Source organism: Zonotrichia leucophrys, chromosome 5 (assembly GCF_028769735.1).
Source record: "Zonotrichia leucophrys gambelii isolate GWCS_2022_RI chromosome 5, RI_Zleu_2.0, whole genome shotgun sequence".
Taxonomy (NCBI): domain Eukaryota; kingdom Metazoa; phylum Chordata; class Aves; order Passeriformes; family Passerellidae; genus Zonotrichia; species Zonotrichia leucophrys.
The window spans coordinates 48,497,685-48,520,646 of NC_088175.1; the positions used below are offsets into that span (position 1 = coordinate 48,497,685).

At 53.3% G+C, this 22,962-nt stretch overlaps 2 protein-coding genes across 6 annotated transcripts in view; one reads left to right on the top strand and one right to left on the bottom strand.

Moving 5' to 3' along the window:
* On the top strand, window positions 1-727 carry TMEM258 (transmembrane protein 258). The gene is made up of 3 exons (XM_064715340.1): window positions 1-108; window positions 201-310; window positions 456-727. Exons 1-3 carry the CDS (start codon window positions 106-108, stop codon window positions 580-582), a joined length of 240 nt encoding a protein of 79 aa, XP_064571410.1. The 5' UTR covers window positions 1-105; the 3' UTR covers window positions 583-727.
* A 1,243-nt stretch (window positions 728-1,970) lies between these two features.
* Window positions 1,971-22,962, bottom strand: part of MYRF (myelin regulatory factor) — a 44,322-nt gene continuing 23,330 nt past the window's right edge. Inside the window, exons 5-28 of one of the 5 annotated variants that reach the window (XM_064715351.1) lie at window positions 22,285-22,603; window positions 21,754-21,926; window positions 21,413-21,536; window positions 16,276-16,471; window positions 15,582-15,658; window positions 14,990-15,100; window positions 14,626-14,716; window positions 13,538-13,738; window positions 12,810-12,918; window positions 12,281-12,390; window positions 11,666-11,826; window positions 11,164-11,236; window positions 10,510-10,598; window positions 10,026-10,094; window positions 9,435-9,515; window positions 8,218-8,303; window positions 7,951-8,112; window positions 7,147-7,252; window positions 6,974-7,044; window positions 6,800-6,887; window positions 6,417-6,491; window positions 6,192-6,294; window positions 5,517-5,591; window positions 1,971-5,317 (exon numbers count right to left, since the gene is read on the bottom strand). In XM_064715351.1, coding sequence (XP_064571421.1) covers window positions 5,231-5,317; window positions 5,517-5,591; window positions 6,192-6,294; window positions 6,417-6,491; window positions 6,800-6,887; window positions 6,974-7,044; window positions 7,147-7,252; window positions 7,951-8,112; window positions 8,218-8,303; window positions 9,435-9,515; window positions 10,026-10,094; window positions 10,510-10,598; window positions 11,164-11,236; window positions 11,666-11,826; window positions 12,281-12,390; window positions 12,810-12,918; window positions 13,538-13,738; window positions 14,626-14,716; window positions 14,990-15,100; window positions 15,582-15,658; window positions 16,276-16,471; window positions 21,413-21,536; window positions 21,754-21,926; window positions 22,285-22,603 — 2,837 coding nt within the window. In that variant the 3' untranslated portion in view covers window positions 1,971-5,230. Of the gene's footprint in view, window positions 5,318-5,516; window positions 5,592-6,191; window positions 6,295-6,416; window positions 6,492-6,799; window positions 6,888-6,973; window positions 7,253-7,950; window positions 8,113-8,217; window positions 8,304-9,434; window positions 9,516-10,025; window positions 10,095-10,509; window positions 10,599-11,163; window positions 11,237-11,665; window positions 11,827-12,280; window positions 12,391-12,809; window positions 12,919-13,537; window positions 13,739-14,625; window positions 14,717-14,989; window positions 15,101-15,581; window positions 15,659-16,275; window positions 16,472-21,412; window positions 21,537-21,753; window positions 21,927-22,284; window positions 22,604-22,962 lie in introns of all 5 variants that reach the window. The other 4 variants (XM_064715350.1, XM_064715352.1, XM_064715348.1 and 1 more) reach the window with 4 other exon arrangements.

Here is a 22,962-nt window from a genome sequence, read left to right on the forward strand (position 1 = left end):
CTCGCCGCGCCTCGTTCCCGCCCTCACTTCCACTTCCGGCGGCGGAGGGGGGCGGTCGTGCGGCGGTGGGAGCGGAGCCGACGTGTCGCAGCAGGGACCGGCGACATGGTGAGGGCGGGGATGGGGGGAACCGGGGGTTGCCACAGGGGGTCCGGCCCGGTGGCGGCCCGGACCCGCTGAACACCGCCGTGTCCCCGCAGGAGCTGGAGGCGATGAGCAGATACACGAGCCCGGTGAACCCGGCCGTGTTCCCGCACCTCACCGTGGTGCTGCTGGCCATCGGCATGTTCTTCACCGCCTGGTTCTTCGTGTATCCCCGCGGCTGAGCGCAAGGTCCCCTTGCTGTGCCTCCCAATCCCGGATTATCTCCGTGATTCCCGGGGGCAGGGGAGCGGGTGGGGGTCCCCTCGCCTTGCTGTGCCTCTGTTTTATCACCTTAACCCCCGGCCTGGCAGCTACGAGGTGACATCCACCAAGTACACCCGGGACATCTACAAGGAGCTGCTGATCTCGCTAGTGGCGTCGCTCTTCATGGGTTTCGGCGTCCTGTTCCTGCTGCTCTGGGTCGGGATCTACGTCTGAACCCCCCGGGGGGCGTGGATGGGGGATTCGGGAAAGCTCTTTTTATATTTCTTTTGTATTTCAAGGAGAAAACGCCTGTAGCAGGTGTGGTCTGCGACAGGCAGTGACCCACAGGTGAATAAAGGTGGCTCTGTGACACACCTGACTGGCGACTGCTGGTTTGTCTATTTTTTTGTCTTTTTTTTTCTTTTTTTAACCTGGCTTTTCCAAAGGGCTTGGGTAGAATTAAGGGAAGTCTAAGGCTGGAAAAGCCCTCTAGGATCACCCAGTCCAACCACTCCTTCAGCACTGCCAAGGCCACCACTAACCCATGTCCCCAAGTGCCACACCCACACAGCATTTAAATCCCTCCAGAGATGGAGACTCCACCTCTGGAGCCTGTTCCATGAAGGAATTTTTCCCAATGCCCAACCTAAACCTCTCCTGGTGCAGCTTGAGGCTGTTTCCTCTTGTGCTGTCACTTTCTCTGGGAGAAGAGACCAATCCTACCTGGCTGCACACTCCTGGCAGGGAGTTGAGCAGAGTGGAAAGGCCCCTCCTGAGCCTCCCTTTCTCCACATTGGCACAAGATCTTTGCGATCTTGGGTACTTTGGGACGTGGCCAGTGTTATCCCGGGTTTCTGTGCTGTGTGTGGTCACAGGTGTTCCACTGCCACCTTGTGTCCTGGCTGTGCAAAATAAACCCTAAATCTGCTTTTGATCCCTCAGCCTTCTTTGCTGTCACATCTCCTCACCCCTTTTTTTGGGTGTTTTCATCCCTAACCAGGAATTTTGTGGTGCTGGGTGTGCCCTTCATTAACTCCTGAATTAACTGCCTGGCCTAGAAACAAGGAATTGATTTATATGTCCGCAAGAGGCAGGTTGGAATTTTAGCCCAGCTTTCAAACCATTCCACTTCCAAATCACAAATCCAAGCCCCGATTTCCCATTTGGGAAGGAAGATTTCCTTCTGTGGACTTTTGGATGCTTTTGGATCTGAGTCTGCCCTCTGAAGTGAGCAATGTGATGTCAGAGGCAGGTTTCCCTTTTCTTTTTCCTTCCTTTCTTCCTTTTCCCCTCCTTTTTTCTTTTTCCTCCTTTCTTTGTCCTTTTGCTTTCTTTTTCCTTTTCCCTTTGTCCATTTAACCTTTGTTTTCCCTCTTTATTTTCTTCATTTTTCTCCTACTTCCTTCATTTTCTCTTCCTAATTTCTTTCCCCTTCGTCCTTTCTTTTTCCTCCTTCCTTTCTCCTTTTTTCCCCTTTCCAAAGAACCTTGACTGGGCATATCCAGAAACTTCCGCTGATTAAAGACTTGGAATTTTCCCCATCCCATGGGCGGTTTTACAGCCATTCACCTGAGTTATTCCATCAGAAAGGGAGGAAAACACCAGGAGCCATCCTTGGATACAAAGCAGTATTTATATATTTTATTCATATGGGCACATTTACCTCCAGCATAAAACAAAGTCTAAATAAGCAAAACAAAACAAACAAACAAAAAAATATCCGGGGAATCCGGAAACTCAGCCCTCAAATTCAGCAAAATATAAATATAAATCAGGAAGAAAAGAGGGAAACCACGCTTGTTCCCCACAAATAAAAACCAGGAATCAATAATAACCTGCTACAAATGCAACTCTACGAACTGGCTGGCAAAATACAGTGATTAAAGCTGTGGCAGCAACATTAAAACCAACAAAATTAGTGCTTTACGTGGTGTTTTTTTTTTCCTTAATTCTTCCAGTGGTGCCATAGTCTCTATTTACAGGCTTTAAGCTCCAACAGTAGGACAGAAGAGTTGGGAATTTGCTTTTGAAACAACTCCCAAACAGCCTCGTTCTCCACCCTCTTGTCTTCCTTCCCGCCAGGAATGTCTCTTTGCCGCTGGATGGGGAGGGATTTCCCCAGGCTGGAGAGGGAAGGCCTGATTGTGAACTCTCTTGGTACTGATTGGGGACAAGGGAGGGGCAGAGATGCGTTTTGGGGGGGAAATCCATGCACACAGCTGTTTCCACGGGCCTGGAAGCAATTCCATGACTCCTTCATTTTACAATTCTGAGCCCCTTTGGAGCTCGTTCCTGCCTTGCAGGGTAGCAGCCGATGGATGATTTTTACCATGCAATCCTGGAATGGTTTGGGTGGGAAGGGACCTTAAAGCCCATTCAGTCCCACTCCCTGCCATGGGCAGGGACACCTTCCACTGGTCCAGGCAGCTCCAAACCCATCCAACATGTCCTGGAACACTTCCAGGGATGGAACATCCAAAACTTCTCTGGGCAACCTGTGCCACTTTTAAGACATAAGGTACTATTGACACTAAAAGCTTCATCCTGAATCCCTGTCCTCTCCTGATGCCAGGGATTGCTGCCAGCTCCATGTGGGTAGGGCTGACTTTGGCACTCCAGGAATTGCCACATCCCAGTTAAACCACCCGGGCACCATGTCTGAGGCAGCATTTGGGAATATATGTGGGAAAACACTGTTCCTTGGGGCTGTTCCACAAGGAAAAAGGCACTAGAGATGTTTCCAGGCACTTGGTGTGTTGGGAATCTCCTCAAATCCCATGGCTGAGCATCCTGGGGACACCTGAGAGATCCCAACTTCCTCCTGGGCCACCACTGATTGATTCCTTCCCTCAGGAGTGGGGTGGAATGTACTGGAGTGTCTTGGCTGAGGGGGGTGGTGATTGCAGGCTCTGGCCCCCCAAAATTCCCTGTTTCCTCTTCCAGGAGCTTTTATCCCAGCTCAGCATCACTCACCTGAGGAAGGACGTGCCAGCCTGGGCCACTGATTGCCAAGGGAACAACAAACCTGCCAAGGAAGTCACTTCCCAGTTTAAAACCAGGAAAAATCGCTCAGGGCAGGTGGAGGGAAAAGCACTCAGCTACATCCAGGTGTTTCCTTCTCAATTTTAGGGAAAAATAAAGAATCCTGCTGAGCATAGAGCCTCCCTGCTTGTGCATAGGCATTCCCAGGCCTTGGGGTGTCCTGTTGTCCCACTGAGCTCCCCAAAACTGGGTTTTCCAACTGCTTGGGTGCTCGGAATGCCCTGCTCACCCGCTATTCCCTGCTTCCCAATACTCAGTGGATTTTAGTAACTATAATTCAGTGTTTCCAGGCCTTGAAACCTCCCTACAAACAGTTCTTGGGGGCAGATGCCAAATCCAAGTGACATCACCAGGAATTTCAGGGCTGCTTCGCTGGGATAAGCTCAGGAGGGGGATGATGGGAGACAAAACCAGACATGCTCAGGAACCACCACTTTACCTGGATGAAACCCATCTTTGTTTTTCCAGAGCAGCTTTAGAGCGTCCTTAGGATCAGCATGTGGCATTCCCCCTCACTTGTTTCCTCAGGGAAATCCACCTTGGAATACCCTGGAGGTGGCTGAGCCTCCAGGAACGCAGACAACTCCTCTGCAGCACGAGGAGCAGGACGGGGAGAGGGAAGCACAGGGAGCCACTTGGCTTTCCCACAGGACACACCTGGCTCAATGGGGCCAGAAGGAAATTCCTGTTTTTTTTCCAGCTTAAACCCCACAAGAATTCAGTAGTTTAGCAATTTAAGGACTTGTAACAGTAAAATATCCCAAATCCCCCCAGCACAGCGCTGTGAGGGCAGGGACAGGCTGCAGCTGCTGCCATCCCAACTTTTGGGAGAACACCACCCCTCTCCTGAGGCAGAGATCCTGCCTGGACACAGATCCTGGTGCTCCCAGGGACTTGGCCTTGCTCTGCAGGGCACTCCAGGCTTTGCCAGTGCTGCACATCTGGGCAGAGGTTGGCACTGGCTCCAGAGCCGACCAGGCAGCTCCGCACACGCCGCTTCCAAGCGGACAAAAACGGATCCTACCACACTGAATGTGGGTAAGTCCTGGTCATTTGTCACCCCTGGCTTGGGGACAAGTGTCCCCAGGTGTGACACGGCCTCAGCAGCAGCTTGAGTGGGGGTTTTATCCATCCAGACATGGATATCCCACATGGATATGGGATTTAAGAGCACAAAGAAGAGGGGGGATGACGTCGAAGCTGCTCCTTCTCTGGTTGTTCCTAGAGGAACGTGTCCATTGGCAGGTCCGGGAGTCTCTGGGAAGTCCGTGGGAAGTGGCCCTGGGCCAAGCAGAAGGAACAGCAACTCCAGTGTAGAACTTCCAGTAGGTCCAGGCACAGCCATCCTTTCCAGGCCAAACTCCAGCGTTTGGCCCTTGGAAAGGGCTCCAGTGTTGAAGCAATTCCAGTGTTGTGAAGAACTGATGTGGGACATCTGGGAGCACCAGGTGGGGCTCCTGTCCACGGAAGGAGCACCCCTCTGAGATGTGGCAGAGCTGTCCACGCTCAGTGCTGTGTGATGCTTCCAAATCCAGTGTTGGAAGGGGAGGGGGAAGCGATGGAGGACACAAACATCCCCCTAAGGGAAGGACAGGGGTGTGGGATGCTGGGAATCGGTGCGAGGTCCCCCCAGGAGCCACCACAGGGCTGGTGGTGGCTTTTAGGTCCTGTGTGTCCTGAGCTTCAGTGTCTCCAGCCATCACCATTCCAGCTCCGGAGCTGCCGCAGGACACGGGGGTGAGGCGGGGCTGGGGGCCAGCGGAGCAGGGAATTCGGGAGGCTCCCAGTGGCACCAGTTCCTCTCCTGTCTCCGAGCAGAGGGCACTGGTGCTGCCGGGACTCACTCACAGAGCCAGTAGAACTGGAAGTAATAGTCAGTGAAGAGGTGCCCCAGCTGCTCCAGGGAAGTGCTGCAGTCGGCTCGGCCCTAGGAACGGGAAAAGCAGCTTAGAGAGAGAGGGGTGCCACTCCAAGGGTGGGATTCTGCCTGGATTATGGGCTGGGGTAGGGACAGATCATCTTCCTACCACCCACAGGACTATGGGAAGCTCCTGCATTTCCCACATTCCATAAATCCCCCATTTCTCTCCTTCCCACGTGCCCCTGGACAAGCTGCAGGTACTCACCGGCTGCGCCACTCGGAAGTGGTAGGAAAACTCTCGGAAGGACAGCATCACCAGGGGCCAGCGGTGCGAGGTGTCCTGGGGAGGGAAGGGGGACACCTGGTCAGGGATCAGCCTGGGGGATGGCCTCCAGGCTGGATCTGGGAGGAAATCCACAGCCTCCTGCTGTCATGTGACCCCATGGATGATTCCTGGAGCACAAGTGGGATGAGGAAGGGCTCTGGGAGCTGGAGGGGCTCTGCTGGGAGGAAAGGAGGCTCCAGATGGACCTTCTGGCTCTACTGGAAGTAGAGATGGTCCAGGTGGACCTACTGGAAGTTCTGCATAACTCCCTGACAGGAGAGGGCAGCCAGGTGGGATCAGGCTCTGCTCCCAGGGAACCAAGGACAGGATGAGAGGAAACGGCCTCAAGCTGTGCCAGGGGAGGTTTAAGTTGGGTATTAGGGAAAATTCCTTCATGGGAATTCCTTCATGGAAAGGGCTGCCTTGTTCCCTGTGGGAATAAATCGAGGGGTGGAAGGGGAGCAGCAGTGGAGTCCCCACTCCTGGAGGGATTTAAAAGCCACGTGGATGTGGCGCCTGGGGACATGGTGGCCTTGGCAGTGCTGTGGGAATGGTTGGACTTTTCCAACCTCAATGATTCCATGTGTATTTAGTGAGCTGTCCCCTTCTCCCTACCTGTGCATCTGTGGAGTCAGTGGAGCTGTTCCTGCTCACAGCATCCTGGCAGGGATCACTGGAGACAAGGTCACAAAGGGAGATGGACACAGTGGAGGAGGAGCTGGGAAGAGAGGACACCATGAGAGCCCGGAAGGGGGAACAAGTGTCCCTTTCCCATGGAGACACCATGGCCACATCAGCCACTCCAGGGGCTCCCAAAGGACATGATCCATGGGCACTCACTTCATCTCCAGGGTCAGGTTGGTGTTCACGGCCGTCTGCTGGCTCACAGGGATGCGGTAGCTGAAATTCCCACTCCTGGGAACACAGAAAGAACATTAGATGTCACCAGGCTGTGGGAAAGGCAGGACAGGACTCAAAATCCCTGCCAGGCTGAGAACTCAGAGGGAAGAACTTCCCAATGTCCCAAGGACAAGCCCACCACCAAATACAACCCCTGAGGGAAAGCTGGGAGCACCGCTCCTCTTCCCATGGAGCAGCACGAGGTGATGGCAGGAAACACCCAAGAAAATCTTGGAAAAACTCCCAGATTTTCCTATTTGCTAAATAGGAATAAATTTCCTAAAGTGCCACCAAGGTGCCACCAGCCAGCCCTTCTGGCTCACCTGCAGGCGTCGGCAGCGGCGCAGTACTGGGAATGGATGGCCAGGTTGATCTCCAGGATCCGGATGGACTGCAGCACCGGGCTCGGCCCTGTCAGGGAGAGAACAGGGTGTTTAGGAACAGCAAAGGGTGGAAAATCCCGAGGCTGGAAGGCAAAGAAGGTGGGATCCACGTACCATCCGTGCCGGGCTGCTCCGTGCGGGGCCGCTCGCTCACCGGCTGCCGGAGGCTGCGCTGCTGCCGGGAGCTGCTGCGGGAGAGCGAGAGGTTGGAGATGTACTTGGATTTGCCCTGGATGTGGGAGAAGGGGGAGGAGGGGCTGGCATTGGGGCTGCCGAAGCTCTGAGACCTGTCAGGAGTCTTTGGCCACTTGGTGTAGGAGGTGGATTTCCCGGTGATGCCCCTGGATTTGGCTTTGATATTTGTCACTGGCAGGAGGGAGGGCTGGCTTTGGTCTGTGGAAAAATGGGAGAGAAGGTTGTGCTGAGAAGCAGAGAAAGGCTGGGAGCACTGGGATCATCCTGTCCCCATGTCACCTCCTGATGCACCCCAAGTTGCCCAGAGAGGCTGTGGCTGTCCCTGGATCCCTGGAAGTGTTCCAGGCCAGGCTGGACAGGACTTGGAGCTACCTGGGATAGTGGAAGGTTTCCTGCCCATGGCAGGGGTGGAACCAGATGGGCTTTAAGGTCCCTTCTGACCCAAAGCATTCCAGGAATCTGTGCTTCCATTCCCTTTGTGCCTGATGGAGCTGATGATGGAGTGAGGAGGGAATGAGGTCAGACCTCAAGGCAGGGCTGCTCAGGTGAGCTGTGCCTGGTGTAGCTTCCCATAACTTTTTGCTGGCAACATGGGAAGCTCCAAATCCTTTTTAGCTCTCACACACCCCTGGCAACAGGATCCAAACTGCACCACATGGGCAGAGAAGGACATAAAGGATACATTCAAGGATAAGGATAGAAAGAGTATCAGCTATTAGAGAGCTTCCAAAGGAGTGGAATGAGGATGACAAAGGATCTGGAGGGGAGAAGGAGCTGGAATTGTTCATCCTGGAGGAGACTGAGCAGACCTTCTCAAAAGGAACACGAGGAGGACACGAGGTGACACAAACCTTGGAGATGTCCCAGCATTCCTGGGAATCTGGGCTGGCCCTCACCTGTCCGGTTGGTGGCGTGGGCAGGGCTGGTCTCCGAGGGGACAGTGGAGGAGATGGCAGTGGGAGCAATGGAGCAGCACGTGGAAAAACAGGGAGGGCTGAAACAGGCCAGCACACCACGACCAGGAACGCCAAGGGCTACTCCATGTGTCTCATCCAGGACTGCAGGGACACAGGGAATAAATAAGTCAAGGGATGGAACAGGAGCAGCACCTGGTGCCCTGCAGCCCTTCCATGAAACCAGAGCCATCCCAATCCATCACCCACCGTGCTCTGGAGGGATCCTGCTGCTGGCCCCGTTGGATGTGGCCGTGGATCGCACGATCTGCGTCTTGTCAATGTTCTGGCTTGACCTGGAATGTAGGAAAAGATGCTGGAAACCTCCTGGGTGTGGACAATGGGGTCACTTGTAGGTGGGGAGAACAATAGCTGCAGCAGGAGGATGGGAAGAGGCACATGGAGTAAGTGGAGATGTGGAGAAGAACAGAGTGACCTGGGAAAGGCAGGAGAAAGGCACACGAGCCATGAAAACAGCACGGAGAGCTCAGAAATTCCACAGGGAATAGTGTGGCTGTTCCATGTCTGGCAGGGAAAAGTCCCAGCTGATTCAGAGGACACCAGCAACCCTCCTGGAACATGGTGTATATGGTGGATTTGACTCCCACCAGGAATCTCCTGGGTGGATTTAGGTGCTTGGGAATCAGCAGCTTCAAGCTCTCACCACTCCCTAAGGAATGTGCCCCTTATCCCTTGAAGACAGACTGTTCCTCACCTTGTTCCTCAGAAACACACACAATCCCCCCATGCCCAAATTCATCCCATGGAATTCCAGGTGTTTCATTGCAGCTAGCCAAGACCTGAGCTGAGGACACCACAGCCATCTCCGGAGGGTAAGGGAGATGGGAAAAGGAGGGAATCTTTCTCCCAGGTCTGCAGAACAAGGAGCACTTCTGGACACCTGTGTCCATGTCTTACCTGTCCCTGAGCATTGCCCCAGGTTTCTGTGGGATTAACAGAGCTTCACTCATTTAGAGGAATTAAAAAAACACTTTGTCATCTCTGAGATTTGTCTAAATAGAGGGATTTTTTTCCAGGTCGAAGGAGACTCAACACCAGTCTTCCAAAGAGAATGTGGGCACAAGCCTCTGGAGCTTCACCTTCATCCCAGTCTAAATCCAGCCCTCATCCCTGAAGTTCCTCCACTGCCTCACCCCTTTTCCTTACACAGCTTTATCTTGCTCCTGCTCTCCCTGCAGGATGCAATTTCTTTATTTAACCTTTAACCAACTGATTTTTCCATCTCCTACTCCTAATTTCCCTTCCTTGACAAGACCCATAACCCTTCCTCCTTCAATCCCACTGGAAGTCTCACATCCCTTTCTCTGTTTCCAGTTTCTTGGCCTTTGGTGATGCAGGAAAAAAAAGTAGGAATTAAGAGAAGGGACAAAGGAATTAAATAATGAAATAATGAAACAGTCACATACCGTGGACACAGAGCGACCGGAATTCCGGGACCCCCGTGCCGAAAGAGGGCCAGGAGACAGGCAGTGGGTACAGCAAAGGAGCTACAGGACAGTGAGGGAGACAAGGAGAACAGGAAAGTGGGAAGGTGACCAGGAGGACAGGGAATGAAAGAGGATATGGAAGATAATGGGAAGGAAAAGACAAAAATGGGGAAATCAAAGACAAAGTGGAAGGAAAATGGGTTGGATGAGAGATGTGAGGAGGAGAGGAGGGAGAAAAATGGGAGAGGGAAAAGAGAGGGAGAAAAAGAGACATTATCAGGTTACACAAGCTCCCAAAGCTGATCCAGCCCTGCTGCACCAGTGGGATGAGGCTGTTTTAGTCCAGCTGGAGGCACCCAAGGAACATTCAGCATATCCTAAAAAGAGATTCCCTTTTCCTTCTCTATTCCTCACTTCTTGCACCAGATAATTCCACCACCATCAGACTGGGGTGTGTGGCTGTGCCTGGCAGGGTCTGCAGCTCTGGAACTGTGCTCAGCAATCCCAGTTTCTGTGCTCCAGCCTCTCCCAGGTGTCCTCATCCCTTCCAGCGATTCCCGAAATACCCACCCATCGATGTCCACGAGATCCTCCTCGCTGCGCAGGCTCAGCACGTAGAGCGTGGACATGGACACCACGCTGGAAAAGAGACAAGGGCAGGGTGAGGAGGAGCAGGGAGCAAGGACAGGGCATGGGATCGACCTGCACCCCCTGGATTCCCATTCCAAGCTGTGCACAGCTCCTTGGAGACCCTCAAGGGCAGAGGATGGTCAGACAAGGCTGCTCCCAAATTCCATGGGATTCCAGCCCAGGAGAGATGGATGCCCCATCCCTGGAAGTGTTCAAGGCCAGGCTGGAGCAACCTGGGATAGTGGAAGTTCCCAGCTCATGGCAGGGGGCTGGAACCAGATAAACTTTAAGGTCTCTTCCAACCCAAAGCATTCCAGGATTCTCTGGAAGAAGCCATACACCCACAGCCCCTCACTGCACACCCCATGGATGGCACAGTCCCAATGGATGAGCCGGATGCAGCAGCCCAGGAGTGGGATCTCACCTGAATGCCATGATGATGACCAGGGCAATGATGGTGCCCTGGAGGAAGCGCTGGCTGATGCAGGCCTGCTCCGGGACAACCGATGGAGACTGTGATGGAAAAAACCCTGGATCAGCTCATTCAGGACCCCCTGGATCAGCTCAGCTCCCTCACTGCTCTGGTCCTTGCACAGATCTCCCCCAGCCCTCCTAAGCTCTCTTCCTGCCTCCCGGAAAATCCTCAACTCCCCAAGTTTAGAAGTCATTTAACGTCTCCATTAGGAGATAGAAAGGAAGATCATGGGAGAACTGTGGTTGGAAAAGCCCTCTAGGATCGTGGAGTCCAACCCCACCCCCAGCACTGCCAAGGCCACCACTAATCCATGTCCCCAAGTGCCACATCCACAGGCACAGCAATGGGGACTCCACCACTGGAGCCCGCTCCAGTGCCTGACAGCCCTTTCCATGAAGAAATTTTCCCTAATATCCAGCCTAGCCCTCCCCTGGCACAACCTGAGGCTGTTTCCTCTTGGATAAAGCAGGGAGCAGAGCCCAATCTCCTGGCTCCAACCTCCTTCCAGGGATTTGTGGACAGTGAGGTTCCCCCTGATCCTCCTTTACTCCAGGCTGAGCCTTCTCTGCTCCCAGCACTGCTCCTTTGGGATCCATTCCTTACCTTGCTGGCGACTTTGTGGGGTCTCTTTTTGTGGGGCACGCTTCCTGCCCGGCTGAACTGGCTCCCAGTTTGGCTGCAAGGAGAAAGGAGGAATGGAGCTGAGCTGGGCAGGGATAGGTTTCCAAGCCATTCCAAGGTAAAAATGGGAACTTCTGGGAGGGAAAAGACGTTTTTGTGGTGTGACAGTCACAAACCCTTTTGGTGCTTTGCCCCAAAACCGGCATAAGCAGGGTCAGGAAGGAAATTTTGGAAGCATGGGAAACTCTTTGCCATGAGAAAGCCACTGACTTTAGGGAAACATGGAGACCATTTCATCCCGGGTGCTGTTGGGCTGGTCCTGTGGGAATTCCAAACCTCCTCAAGATCAGCTCTTTAAATCCACTCCAGGCCAAGCAACACCAGCCAACATCCCAGTCCTTCCTCATCTCCCTGTTCCCAATCCGAGCTGCCCCTTGGAACTCCCTGGGATGAAAGGGGACATTCCCTGTGGCGCCATGGGTACCTGAAGGCTCCAGAGCTCACAGTTGACTTCATGCTGTCCAGCCTCTTGAGCTTGGCCAGCTTGTGGCTCCACCTTTCCAGCTCATCGATCCGTGTCTCCAGGTTATCCGTGAGCTTGCACAGCTCCTTCACGGCTCCCACGTTCTCCATGAAGATCCGCTCCTGCCAGAAAATCAGGCCAGCAGGTTGAGGCACACCTGGACCTGGACAATCCATGCCCTCCCTGTGTGCCATGGGAGACTGTCCCCTCGATTCCCAGAGCAGGAGCCAGGCTGCCACAGGTTGGGAAAAGTTAGGAAACCAGGTGCTCCAGGTTATCCTGACATAAGCACCTTATCTTATCTAGGAAGGGGAGATTAGGACTGGGAGCCTCCCAGCAGGAAGCTGCCAACAAGGAGCCCTTCCCGAGGGAGATGCTGCCAAATTTCACCAGCATCAGGCTGGTTCCTCCCTGCCGGTGTCCGATACCCACCCAGGGCTGCTCCCGACTTCTGGAAGACCAGCCAGGTCTGAAACTCATCTGGGAGCATTTCCCAGGCATCCCACCTTCCCTCTCCCATATCCAGCTCCACAATTCCCTCGAGCCAGCTTCCCCAGACTCCTGGCTGCCACCAACCTTGTTCACCACCAGGAAGTTCTCCAGGGTTTTCCCATTGGAAAAGACCAGGTCCCCAGTGTCCTTCACAGCTTCGGGCAGAATCTCCTTCACCTCCTGAGCGATGACACCTGGAGATGTGGAGATGGAACAGTGGGGTGGGATGGGATCACCCTGCATCCCCTGGATACTCATTCCAAGTTGTGCACAGCTCCTTGGAGACCCTCAAGGGCAGAGGATGGTCAGACAAGGCTGCTCCCCAAATTCTATGGATAGGGATCATCACCCACCACAGTGTACTTGGAGAAACCTTCTCCCTGTGGGAAGTGTCACTTTCTTTCCCACTCACCAAAGAGGGAATTTCATTAGATTCCTTAATTTGGGAGGTTAGAAGCCTCCTCTTGCACGCCCCACACCTGGGAGGCTGCCCTGGCACAGAGCTGGGTCCAGCCCCTGGGAAAGTCAGGGAATTCCTGTGGCACATTCCTGTGTCAGAGGCGTATTCCCATGGGACATTCCCGTCTCACAGGTGTATTCCCATGGGATGTACCTGTCTCAGAGGTGCTGTCAATGCCCACTGTGGCTGCAAACTCAGGTTTGTAGTTGTAGTGCACCAGCCTCATCCTGGAGATCCGCTTCAGCTGCTCCGTGGTGTCCACCTGGGACAAAACAGGCACATGGAATTCCCAACAGGATATTGCTTCTCAAATCCCCACCACTCTGCATCCAAGCAGGACAACCCATTATGGCCCATGGGAATTCCTTTGGGAGATAGCCCTGAACCCTGCTCTGAGCAGCCATGAGGACAAACACTGGAGTTAATGTCCAAGTCAGGACAAGATCCTTGGATAGGGAAATCAGGAGACTGAGTCTCCTTGCAGAACCAGACTAGAGACAGTTCCCAAAAACAGGTGACAGGGTTATATCCAGCTTTTCTGGACAGGCAAATCCAGCTGAGAGGAATTCAGAGCAGAGCCAAGCCTCTCACCCAGGCTCTGGCACAGCCCAGTGTGGTACCTGCCACACTGACCTTTTTTCCACTCATTTTCCACCTTTTTCCTGCTGTTTGCTACTTCTGGTTAACACTGGAAGAGTCAATATTCCCTAAGATACAGTGAACTAGCTGTGCTTGGGACAGAAAAAATCCTAAGGCACTTCCCATCTGCTCTGCAGTCACAGGATCATGGAATATCCCGAGGTGGAAGGGATGTGAAAGAATTATTGGAATTCTTCAGCCTCCTGGTGACCCCAAGCCCACCCTGCTTCCCAGATTCCCACCTCCTGGATGTCCTCCTTCACTCGGACATCCGAAGGGTGCATCAGGGACCCCATGACCTTCACGTTGCCGTGGACCACCAGGGCCTCATCCGGGCGGTCCGTGTTGATCCCCACGCGGCCGTGGTGGAACACGGTGTCCGGGAGCTGCGCCCGCTGCCACAGCACGTCACTGTCACTCTCAAACTGCCCCGGGTTGGAGGCCTGCGGAGACATGGGACAACAGGGACTGACTGAAAAAGTGGGAGGGGAATGCTGGGAAGCAGAGACGGGGAAGGTTGACTTCTCCTTCTCCTTCTCCTTCTCCTTCTCCTTCTCCTTCTCCTTCTCCTTCTCCTTCTCCTTCTCCTCTCCCTAAAAGAATATCCTTGCTTCCTTCAGCTGTTATCCCAGCTATCAGTGTTCCAGTCATTCAGGACAGCAGGAAACCAAGTGACATGGATGATACTCCCGGGTCACAAACTCAGAGCGTTCCAGGCTGCTTGCAATTCCTTGAAATTCTGTGCTGGGCATCCTGGAAGCTGCCTAATCCATCATGGACTTTTTGTCTGAGGTCCCTGTTTGGGTTTTACTACCTGCTTTCATGTTTTGGAGCTGAGTGCTCCAGCAAAACCCTGGGTGAGCCTGGGAATGGTGCCTTTCTTTTCCTGCTCCCCTACCTTAGGACATGAAAAAGTGATGTTCTGGGAGAGTGCCCAATTTTCCTGCATCTTCTTGTTCCTGCTGCAGAGTTCCAACAACACTCTTTCCTCATTCAAAATAATTCTATTGCACACTGATCCCATTTGGAGAATGGGATTTCTTCCGGTAACAGGCTCTTGAAACAAGTTTGGAAAGTCTGAAGCCAGAATCCCAGTGTGGACAGGGAAAGCCACAAGCAAGGAAGGAAGAGTTTGGAGGAGGTGGGAAAGGTAGGATATCAAGTTTGGAAAAGACCTCTAAGAACATCGAAGCCAGCCCAGCACCTCCACCTCATTCACCACTAAACTAAGACCCACATCCACACATTTTGTGGATATGGAATTGTGGGAAACAGCCCAGGATGGTGCAACAAAGGAGTGTGGGGATGGAAAGAGAAAGCAGGGATTTACCCGGACGATGATGCGCTCGGAGATGTGGGCTGCCAGTGTGTAGTTCTGGTTCTGGGCATGTGCCTGCAGGGCCACCACCAGCATGAAGTACCTGCAGAGGGACACAGCTCAGGGACACATCCTGTGCTGGGAAGAGCTGGATCTCTGTCCCCTCTGGAGCACTGGGCACCACAGTGGGCTCATAGCATCCCCTGTCCTTGTGCTGGGTGTCCCCAACCCCTCCCAGACCAGGGACACCCCTCTGGTGTCCGCAATCCAAGCCCTATTCCCACATCCCACTCCAGCCACTCTGCCCAGCCCAGGGACAGGCAGACCCACAGGGTTCTCAGCATGTTCTGGAGGAGGCCCCTGTGTTCTCCCTCACCTCTGGTCCGGGTTGGGTTTTCCTTTTTTCCTCATGTTGTTGGCCGTGGTCTCGCTGAAGTGCAGCCGCCCCACAGTGACCTTGGTGACCTGCTCTGGGGGGAGGTTCACCCTGGAGGGAAAGGAAAACAAAGCAATGAGTAAGGATGGTGGCTATTTGGGAATGGTGCCTAATTTTTCCCACTCCTCTCCTATCTCTTCCTTTCTTAGGTGGGGAGTACACAGTTTTCCTGCACCTGGAGGCCTTGAACCCAACAATACTCTTCCCTCATTCCCAGCTGCACACTGGTCCTATCTTGGGACCTGCCACACATACTCCATGCCCTGAGGAACCAGGTATGGAGAGGCTGGAGCCACAACCTGGAGAGGAGAGCTTTTTTGGGAATGGCCATCTCCTGGCCTGCTCCACAGTCTGTGACGTGGGCACAGAGCAGGGTTGGGAATGCAGAGAGAGGAAAACAGGAGAAAACTGGAGAGTGTGGCACTCACACAGTGGAGTAGGAGACCTCCAACTCCACCATCTCCCCACCTTCTCCTGCTGTTGCTTATTCCCTGGAAGCAGAGGATGCTCATTCCCACAAGGACACACTCACGTGACGGGGTTGAAGGGCCGTTTGCTGCGGTCCGACTGTGACTGCTCGATGTTGATGGACTGGTTCAAGGCCTCGAGCTGGAGAGAAAGATTTGGGAATGTGGCACAGAGCACAGAGACCTTCCTCTTCCCACCTCCTCCCTCCCAGCTCTCTGCCCGCCCTCCAATGACAGGGTACATCTGATGCTGAACACCCAGCCTGAGTGTGGGCATTGTCCAAGAGTCAAAAAAGCTGAGGGTGGAAGGATCTTCCCAAAGTGCCTTTATCCCTCTGGAGTCAAAGGTGAGTGGGAAGCAATCCTGACGATAGCCAGATGGAGCCCATCTTAGGACTTGTATTTCAATGGCCTCAGGAGATGTTTACATTGGATATCAGGGAAAACCTCTTCATGGAAAGGGTGGTCAGACATTGAAACAAGCTGCCCAGGGCAGTGGTAGAGTCACCATTCCTAGAGGGATTTAAAAGCTGTGTGGATGTGGCACTTGGGGACATGGATTACTGGTGGCCTTGGCACTGCTAGGGGAAGGGCTGGACTCCATGATCCTAGAAGGCTTTTCCAACCTATCCCAATCCATGATTGTGTGACTCCACACATTCCTCTGCTACATGAAGAGGTGCTGTTACCCGTCCCCAGCCACCTCCCAACCCCTCTGCTCCCAGCTGGATCCACCATGGTCCCTCAGCTCCCTCTCACCTTCACTCCGTGCAGCTTCAGGTAGAAGCACTCCAAGGGTTTCAGGCCCTCGGGGGTCTTCACGTACTTGGGGTCGCCGAGCATTCCGATGTACACGGTGACCTGGAAGTGGTTCTTCTTCTGGCACACGAAGGCGTCGTCCCCCACGGAGAAGTTGAAGCCCTTGTCGGCATCCACGCGGTACGTGAGCATCGGGCTGGGGAGAGGGAGCAGCTGAGAACAGCAATTCCCCACAGAAACTGCGGATATCCCACCCCTGGAAGGGTTCCGTGCCAGGATGGATGGGGCTTGGAGCAAGCTGGGCTAGCGGGAGGTGTCCCTGCCCATGGATCATCACTGGGTGATCCATAAGGTCCCTTCCAACCCACATCATTCCACAGCTCTTCCCATTCACCTGGGAAGGAATATGGAGATCCCAAGTTCCAAAATTTGCCCAAAGCCTGGAGCATCCCTTTAACATGGGAGTAGCAGCTCAGACTGACCCACACCTTGTGGCATTCCCAATGTTACCTTCTACCAGCTGTACCCTCCCAAATTCCAGCTAAAATCACAACCACCTGCTCTGGCTGCTGTGGAAAAGCTTCCAGCTTTCCCAGTGGACAGGTCTGGAGGAGGAGAGGGAGGGAGGAGGAGGAGGGGTCCTGGCTGCTCCATGAACACACACCAGCTGGAAAGGTTTAATCTACATCTCCTTAATGGGCTGGTTTCCATGGGAATCAGGGAAATATGTGGCCTTTGCAGTGAGTCCGTTTTCCTCACCATCCACAAAGCCCAGTCCTGGGCTGGTGGGCCCTCAGAAGGGGGGGAAGGAGCTGCCTCTCATCCCACAGAACACCCAAATCCCATTGTTTTTAATTAAGGAACAGGGGATGAGGTAAAGGGGGAGCTCAGCCCAGCCTTGGATCTCAGGCTTAAAAATTATGGAGTACTTTTCTTCCAAAACCAAACCACTTCTGACTTCCACCTCCAGAAGGACTGGAGCAACAGGAGGGGAGGTGGACAGATTGACAGTAAGAAATTGTGGCAGAACTCAGGAGACAAGGATTCTTCACTGGTATCCCTCCTTTTTTTCTGGAATAAAACCATTCTCTCCCTGCAACCACCTGAGGAGTTAATGTGGATGAGAGCTGGGGGTGATTCCAGGTTGCCATGAGTAATTCTGGGATAGCCACGAGGAACCACTCACTCCTTACGCCCCAGGGAGCCGGGAATGCTGTGCCCTGCTCCAGACACAAACCAGGCGGTGGGAGCAGAGCACTACCTTAGCCCAGAGGCATGAGAGGAATTCCCCAACCTCCTCCCAGCCTCAGCCCTGGATTCTCCATCTGGATATTCCTGACTGGGACACGCAGCTGAAGCTGACCCCAGCACCCTCATCCCAAGGGGACCCAAGTGCAGCCATTCCTGTTTTTTTTAATGGCTCCCAAGTGTTCCCTACTCTTCCCACTGTTTTTTAACTGGCAAAGCCAAGGAGAGGGAGGGTCTGTCTGAACTTCCAAACCATGGATGCTTCCCAAATTGGAAAACTGACAGCTGCTAAATGTGTGCTGACAGAGGTGAGACAGGCAGGCCTCCCCTCCTCGGCCTTCTGGAAATTCCAGGTCTTCCATTATCCCCTTTCAGAGGTTCCTTTTCACTGATTTTTCCCATTTCCCCAATGGCTGTGCTGCTGCATTCCCCAGATTGGGATCCCTGCACTGGATTGATCAGAGGGAAGAAGCTGCTTTCCATGCTGGCTTTTCCAAGACAGGGCAGGGGCCAAAGGGCAAAGTGTCAGGAATAAAAGGTCTGGGGTCAAATGGATTATTTGATCCCGAACATCCCCACTGACAGGGGGGATTAAGGCAGGACAGAAGGGCAGGATCAGAGGAGGTTTTTCCCAATCCCAGTGAGGGTAAGGGGTTACAAACTCCCCACAGGGAATTGTACTGGGATTTGGCCAAAAGCAAGATAGCAGAGGGATGCTCATGTTCCCCCATTCCTTCCTTCCTTCTGTCCATCCAGGTTTCCCCATCTCTAAACCATTCCTAAAACAATATTGGGAGACTCCTAATCCAAAAACATTCCCTAATTCCATGCATTCCCCGATTTCTTTTGCTTCCAGAATACAAACTCCAGCTGAGCAGCAGGACACTGTCATCCCTCCCACACAATCCCACCTGTATGTCCATATTATGTATTCCCATCAGCTTCCCAGGACACATCCATGATCCATGACCAGCACCCCATATCACATATCCCAAAACACATCCAGCAGGCCTGGACCACGACTGGTCTCCATTCCCTTGGTGAGATCCAGGATGTGCAGCACAGCCAGGTTTGGGGCTGTTTATCCTGACACTTCTACCAGCCAAGGGGTGCAACCCCAAAACTCCAGGATCAGCCCCCAGAGAGCACCAGTTTGCTGGATGGGAAAAGAACAGCACCTTCCCATTTTCCCAGTTCCAAGGCTCTGGCCTCAGCATGGAGTTGTTTCCATGAAGGGCTGCACTATTCCCAGCTGCCTTCCCTCAAACTGGGAGAGGGAGGAGGGAGCTGGAATTTATCGGAGCCCGCTGTCAGGGAGATGAATGGCTCCTTCTCCCAGGAGTAAATTAGGGAATTGCCCAGTTCCAGGCCTCTTTGGCTCCACTGCTGGAAACCAGCTCATCCCTGGAAATGTTCACTGAGCCTAAAACCACAACATCAGAGCAAAAGGCCAAAAACATTGTATGCTATCCATAAAATTAATCCAGGGATTTCTGTCTCCTTCAGCAACACAGATTCCTTGGCAAAACCTGAGACACGGGCCTGGAATGGAACCTAATCCCTACCCCATCCCCTTATGGAACCTCATTTTTTGTGTGCAAAGGGAGGAAAACGTGGAATAGCATTAATTGTACTTTTTGCCCTTTAATCGCTCCCAAGAATCTGGTAAGAACCTGGACAGCTTCCCATGCTCTCCCTCCTTCACCTCCTCTCTGGACTCTTTTCTTAGGATCAAGAGTAGGAAAAATCAGATAATTCAGATGATTCACATTCCTGAGGCTGTGAAAAGGTTTTGGGCACCCGGATCACAGGGAACTCAAGCAGCACATCGAGACTGGGGACAGCTTCCAGCAGAAACCAGACTGGGAATGGGCCGCTCCTTGGAAGCTAAACTGGGGGAAAAATTATGGATCCTGATGTGGATGCTACTCGTTTGCTGAGGACACCCAAAAGGAGAAAAAAAATGAGACAATTCCCACCTGTCAAATTCATATTAGCCAACCTAAAAAATGCCATTACAGGAACAAGGAAAGATGAACTTTTTTAGTGTGTTTCTCATAGATTATCCCAGGGAAGTGCTGCACCAGGAGAATGAAGGGATGCTCCATTTAAAGAGAGATGTAGGTCCAGCTTGGACAGGAGCAGGAAGAGTCCCCTGAGGTAACGTGGAGCTAAAAATTAATCAATCAACCTTTAACCCTTAATTCTGCTCAAATCCAGCACCACAACAAAGCCCACGTGGCTTCCTCAAATCCCCATGGAGTCACCTCAATGGAATTTATTCCTTACACAACAGGATGACGACCTCAATGCCCCCAGGAGTGGGTTTGCTCAGGCTTTTACCCTAAATCCTGAAAGCAGGCATTAGGGAAGTGATCCCAAGATCCAGAGGGCAGGGCTGGTTTTGTAGATGTTCTCCAGCAACTCCTCTGTGTCCAGCACAAAATATCATGGAGTTTGTCTCTCCCAATCCACCTGGGGACAGCAGGGTGCATGGGAAATCTCTGGAAATGGGATAGAAATGCCTGGAAATGGCATGGGACAGGCTGTGATGTGTTTGGGATGGAAAAACATTTTCCCAGAGCAGGAAGCAGTGAGAAGGAAAAGGGAGGCTGGAAAACCAAAGGATAAGAGGTGACGTGTCCAGACAGAGGTCAGAGGAGGTGGCAGTGGAATTCCTGCACATGGAAGAGGGATTTGGGGACAGGATCCATGGAAGATGCTCAGCTTTCCCCATCCCACCACCCAGAGGGAGCAAACTGGTGCTGGAGAGCAGGGAAAGATGCAGGATGGCTTTGGAGCTGCTGATACTCTTTTATGGGAATGGCTTGGTAAACCAGAAGGAGTTGTCTTTCCAAATCATGCCTCTCCTGCTGTGGGGTGGAAAAACAGCCACAGAGTCCAAAGGAGGCAACAGCTCCAACAGAGAATTCCCTGCCCATTCCCACCATGAAAGATGGGATGAAGACTGGATGAGCAGATTTTGTGGGAAAGCTGGGACTCTGCCCCAACCCTTGGAGTCCTTGGCTCCCATTCCCAGGCAAAGTATGGTCATAGTCCAGGATTATCCACAGGTACCAGAGCATTCCCTGCTCCATGTCCCCCACAGGACCCCAGCTGGCTGTGTGGAAAGAGGAGGGAGGGAAGTGGGAGGGAACAGAGGGTCCCTGGGAGGTTCCTGGAAGCCATCCCACTGCTTGCCAGCTCTTTGTCACCTCCCAGGAATGCAGGGAGGATCCAGAGTGGTTTCCTCCTGAGCACTCCTCCTTCCCTGTGTGCTGTCTCCACCCTCTGCAGCCTCAATTCCCAGCCCACCTTCCCACTTCTCTCTTCCCTGTCTTGATCATCCCAACCTTCCTCTCTGCCACTTCCAGCATTTCCTAAATCCCCTTCCCCTCTTTTTCCTTCCTCCTCTGCCCCCTCAACCATTTCCACTCCTCCAGGTCCTTTCTACACTGCTCAAGCTGCCCTGAAGTGGCTCTGGATGACCTCCAGCCTCCCACACTAGGATTTCTCAATCCTAAACTTAAAATCCAGGATTCTGGTAAACCTAGGGAGGGGGAAAAGGTGCTGCTCATCCAAACTTTCCTCAGGACAAGGCCGGATTTGCCAATAAAGCCCTCCATGGTGAGCAAGGTCTGAGTGGCTCTGGAATTGTTACCAAAGCTGCTCAAATGCCTTCTGCTATTCCTTAATTATCCATAAAAGGTGTGGAGGAGCAACATTCCCAGTAGGGAAGGGGCAATGGGGAGCATTACCTCCACCACAAAGCCCAGCCCAGGGAGATCCTTATCCCATATTTTGAGTGGGATGCTCCCAACACCAGTGGCTTGCCAATTGCACAATGAATGTGGATCCCATGTTCTCCAGTGGTGAGGGAATTACTCACAGCTCCTTGTAGTTGGCATCATACAGAGTTGCCCACTTGTTCTGCTGGTGTGGCTGCCACTTGATGGACTGGAAGTTGGGATCCAGGTAGGAGCCGTTCAGGCTGTCATTATCCTGAATCAGGCCTGTGTGGAACAGTTAAAACGGATTAAATCCCGATTTTACTCGCTGGGCTGAGTATCCAGAGGGGTGGGAGCCCAAGGAAGTGACCAGCACTGCCTGAAGCTTCCCTCCTTCTGCTGGTGCAGCACCAGATCCAGGGAGAATCCCACAGGCTGGCAACCATCCTCCCTCCTCCCACGGCCCTGGCCCAGGGCTGGAATTCAGGGGATAACGGGGTACCTGGAGAGAGCGCTCCCGGCTGGTGCCACGGCGGGGTCTGGACGCGGTCGGGGTTGAGCGGCACCGATCCCATTCCCGGCTCCTGCTTGATCAGCCCGTTGAGCATCTGGGCATTGAGGGTGTTGGGGGGGGACTCGGAGTGTTTCCGCTTCTTGGCGGGATGCACCGGGAGGCTGCGGATACCGCGGGAACAATCAGCAGGGAACGGAGGGTCGGGAGGTGACAACCCCACAGCCAGGACAAGCGAGATTTCACATGGAAAATTCAACATTCCCACAGTGCTGTCCCACCTTAACCCACACTGCTGAGTCTGGGTCACTACTTGTGCTGAGCCACATCTTTAATTCCACAGAATCCCAGAATGGTTTGGTTGGATGAGACCTTAAAGCTCATCCGGTTCCAACCCCTCTCCATGGGCAGGGAACCTTCCACAGATTTCCCATGTCTGTTCCCACCACCCAACCCCACACTTCAGGCAACCCACACACCTCCAGCTCCCGTTTCCTCACCCCCACCATTCCCAGGCCTTACTCGGCTCCATGCTGCTGGAGGAGCTGGTGCAGCATCTGGGATTGCTGGGCATGGTGCAGCTCGGCGGGCGCCATTCCCGGCCCGACGCTGTACGGAGGCATCAGGGGCTCGGCCTTCAGGAACATATCCCGCTGCAGGCCGGGAAAGTGGGAATTGTGCTGTGGCTGCAGGGGGTGAGGGGGCGGCGGGGGCGGCGGAGGGGGACCCTGGAGGTGAGGGGGGGGAGGAGGAGGAGGAGGAGGAGGAGGGTGCTCCAGGCGGGAAGGGGGAGTCATGTGACACATATTTTCGGGAGTCATGGTCCGGAGAAGGTGAGGATCTGGAAAGGGAGAAAGAGCCAAAGTCAGGAGTGTCCTGATCCCACTGACCCAGTTATCTTGGATTCTCAGGCTGGATGAGGCTTGGAACAACCTGGACTAGGGAAAGTGCACCTGCCCATGGCAGGGGGTTGGAATGGGATGAGCCTTAAGGCCCTTTTCCACCCAAACCATTCCAAGATTCTATCACTCCATGGGACAGTGAGGGAGAAGAGTCAATGGAATTACCTGAACACCCCCAGCACTTCCAGGGAGGATTTCTGAGGGGGCACTTTAAACATTTTAACTGAAACCAAGAGGAGACTTTGATCCCAGAATTTAAATAGATAAAAAGGGACATTCAAATGCGATTCCACCTTTC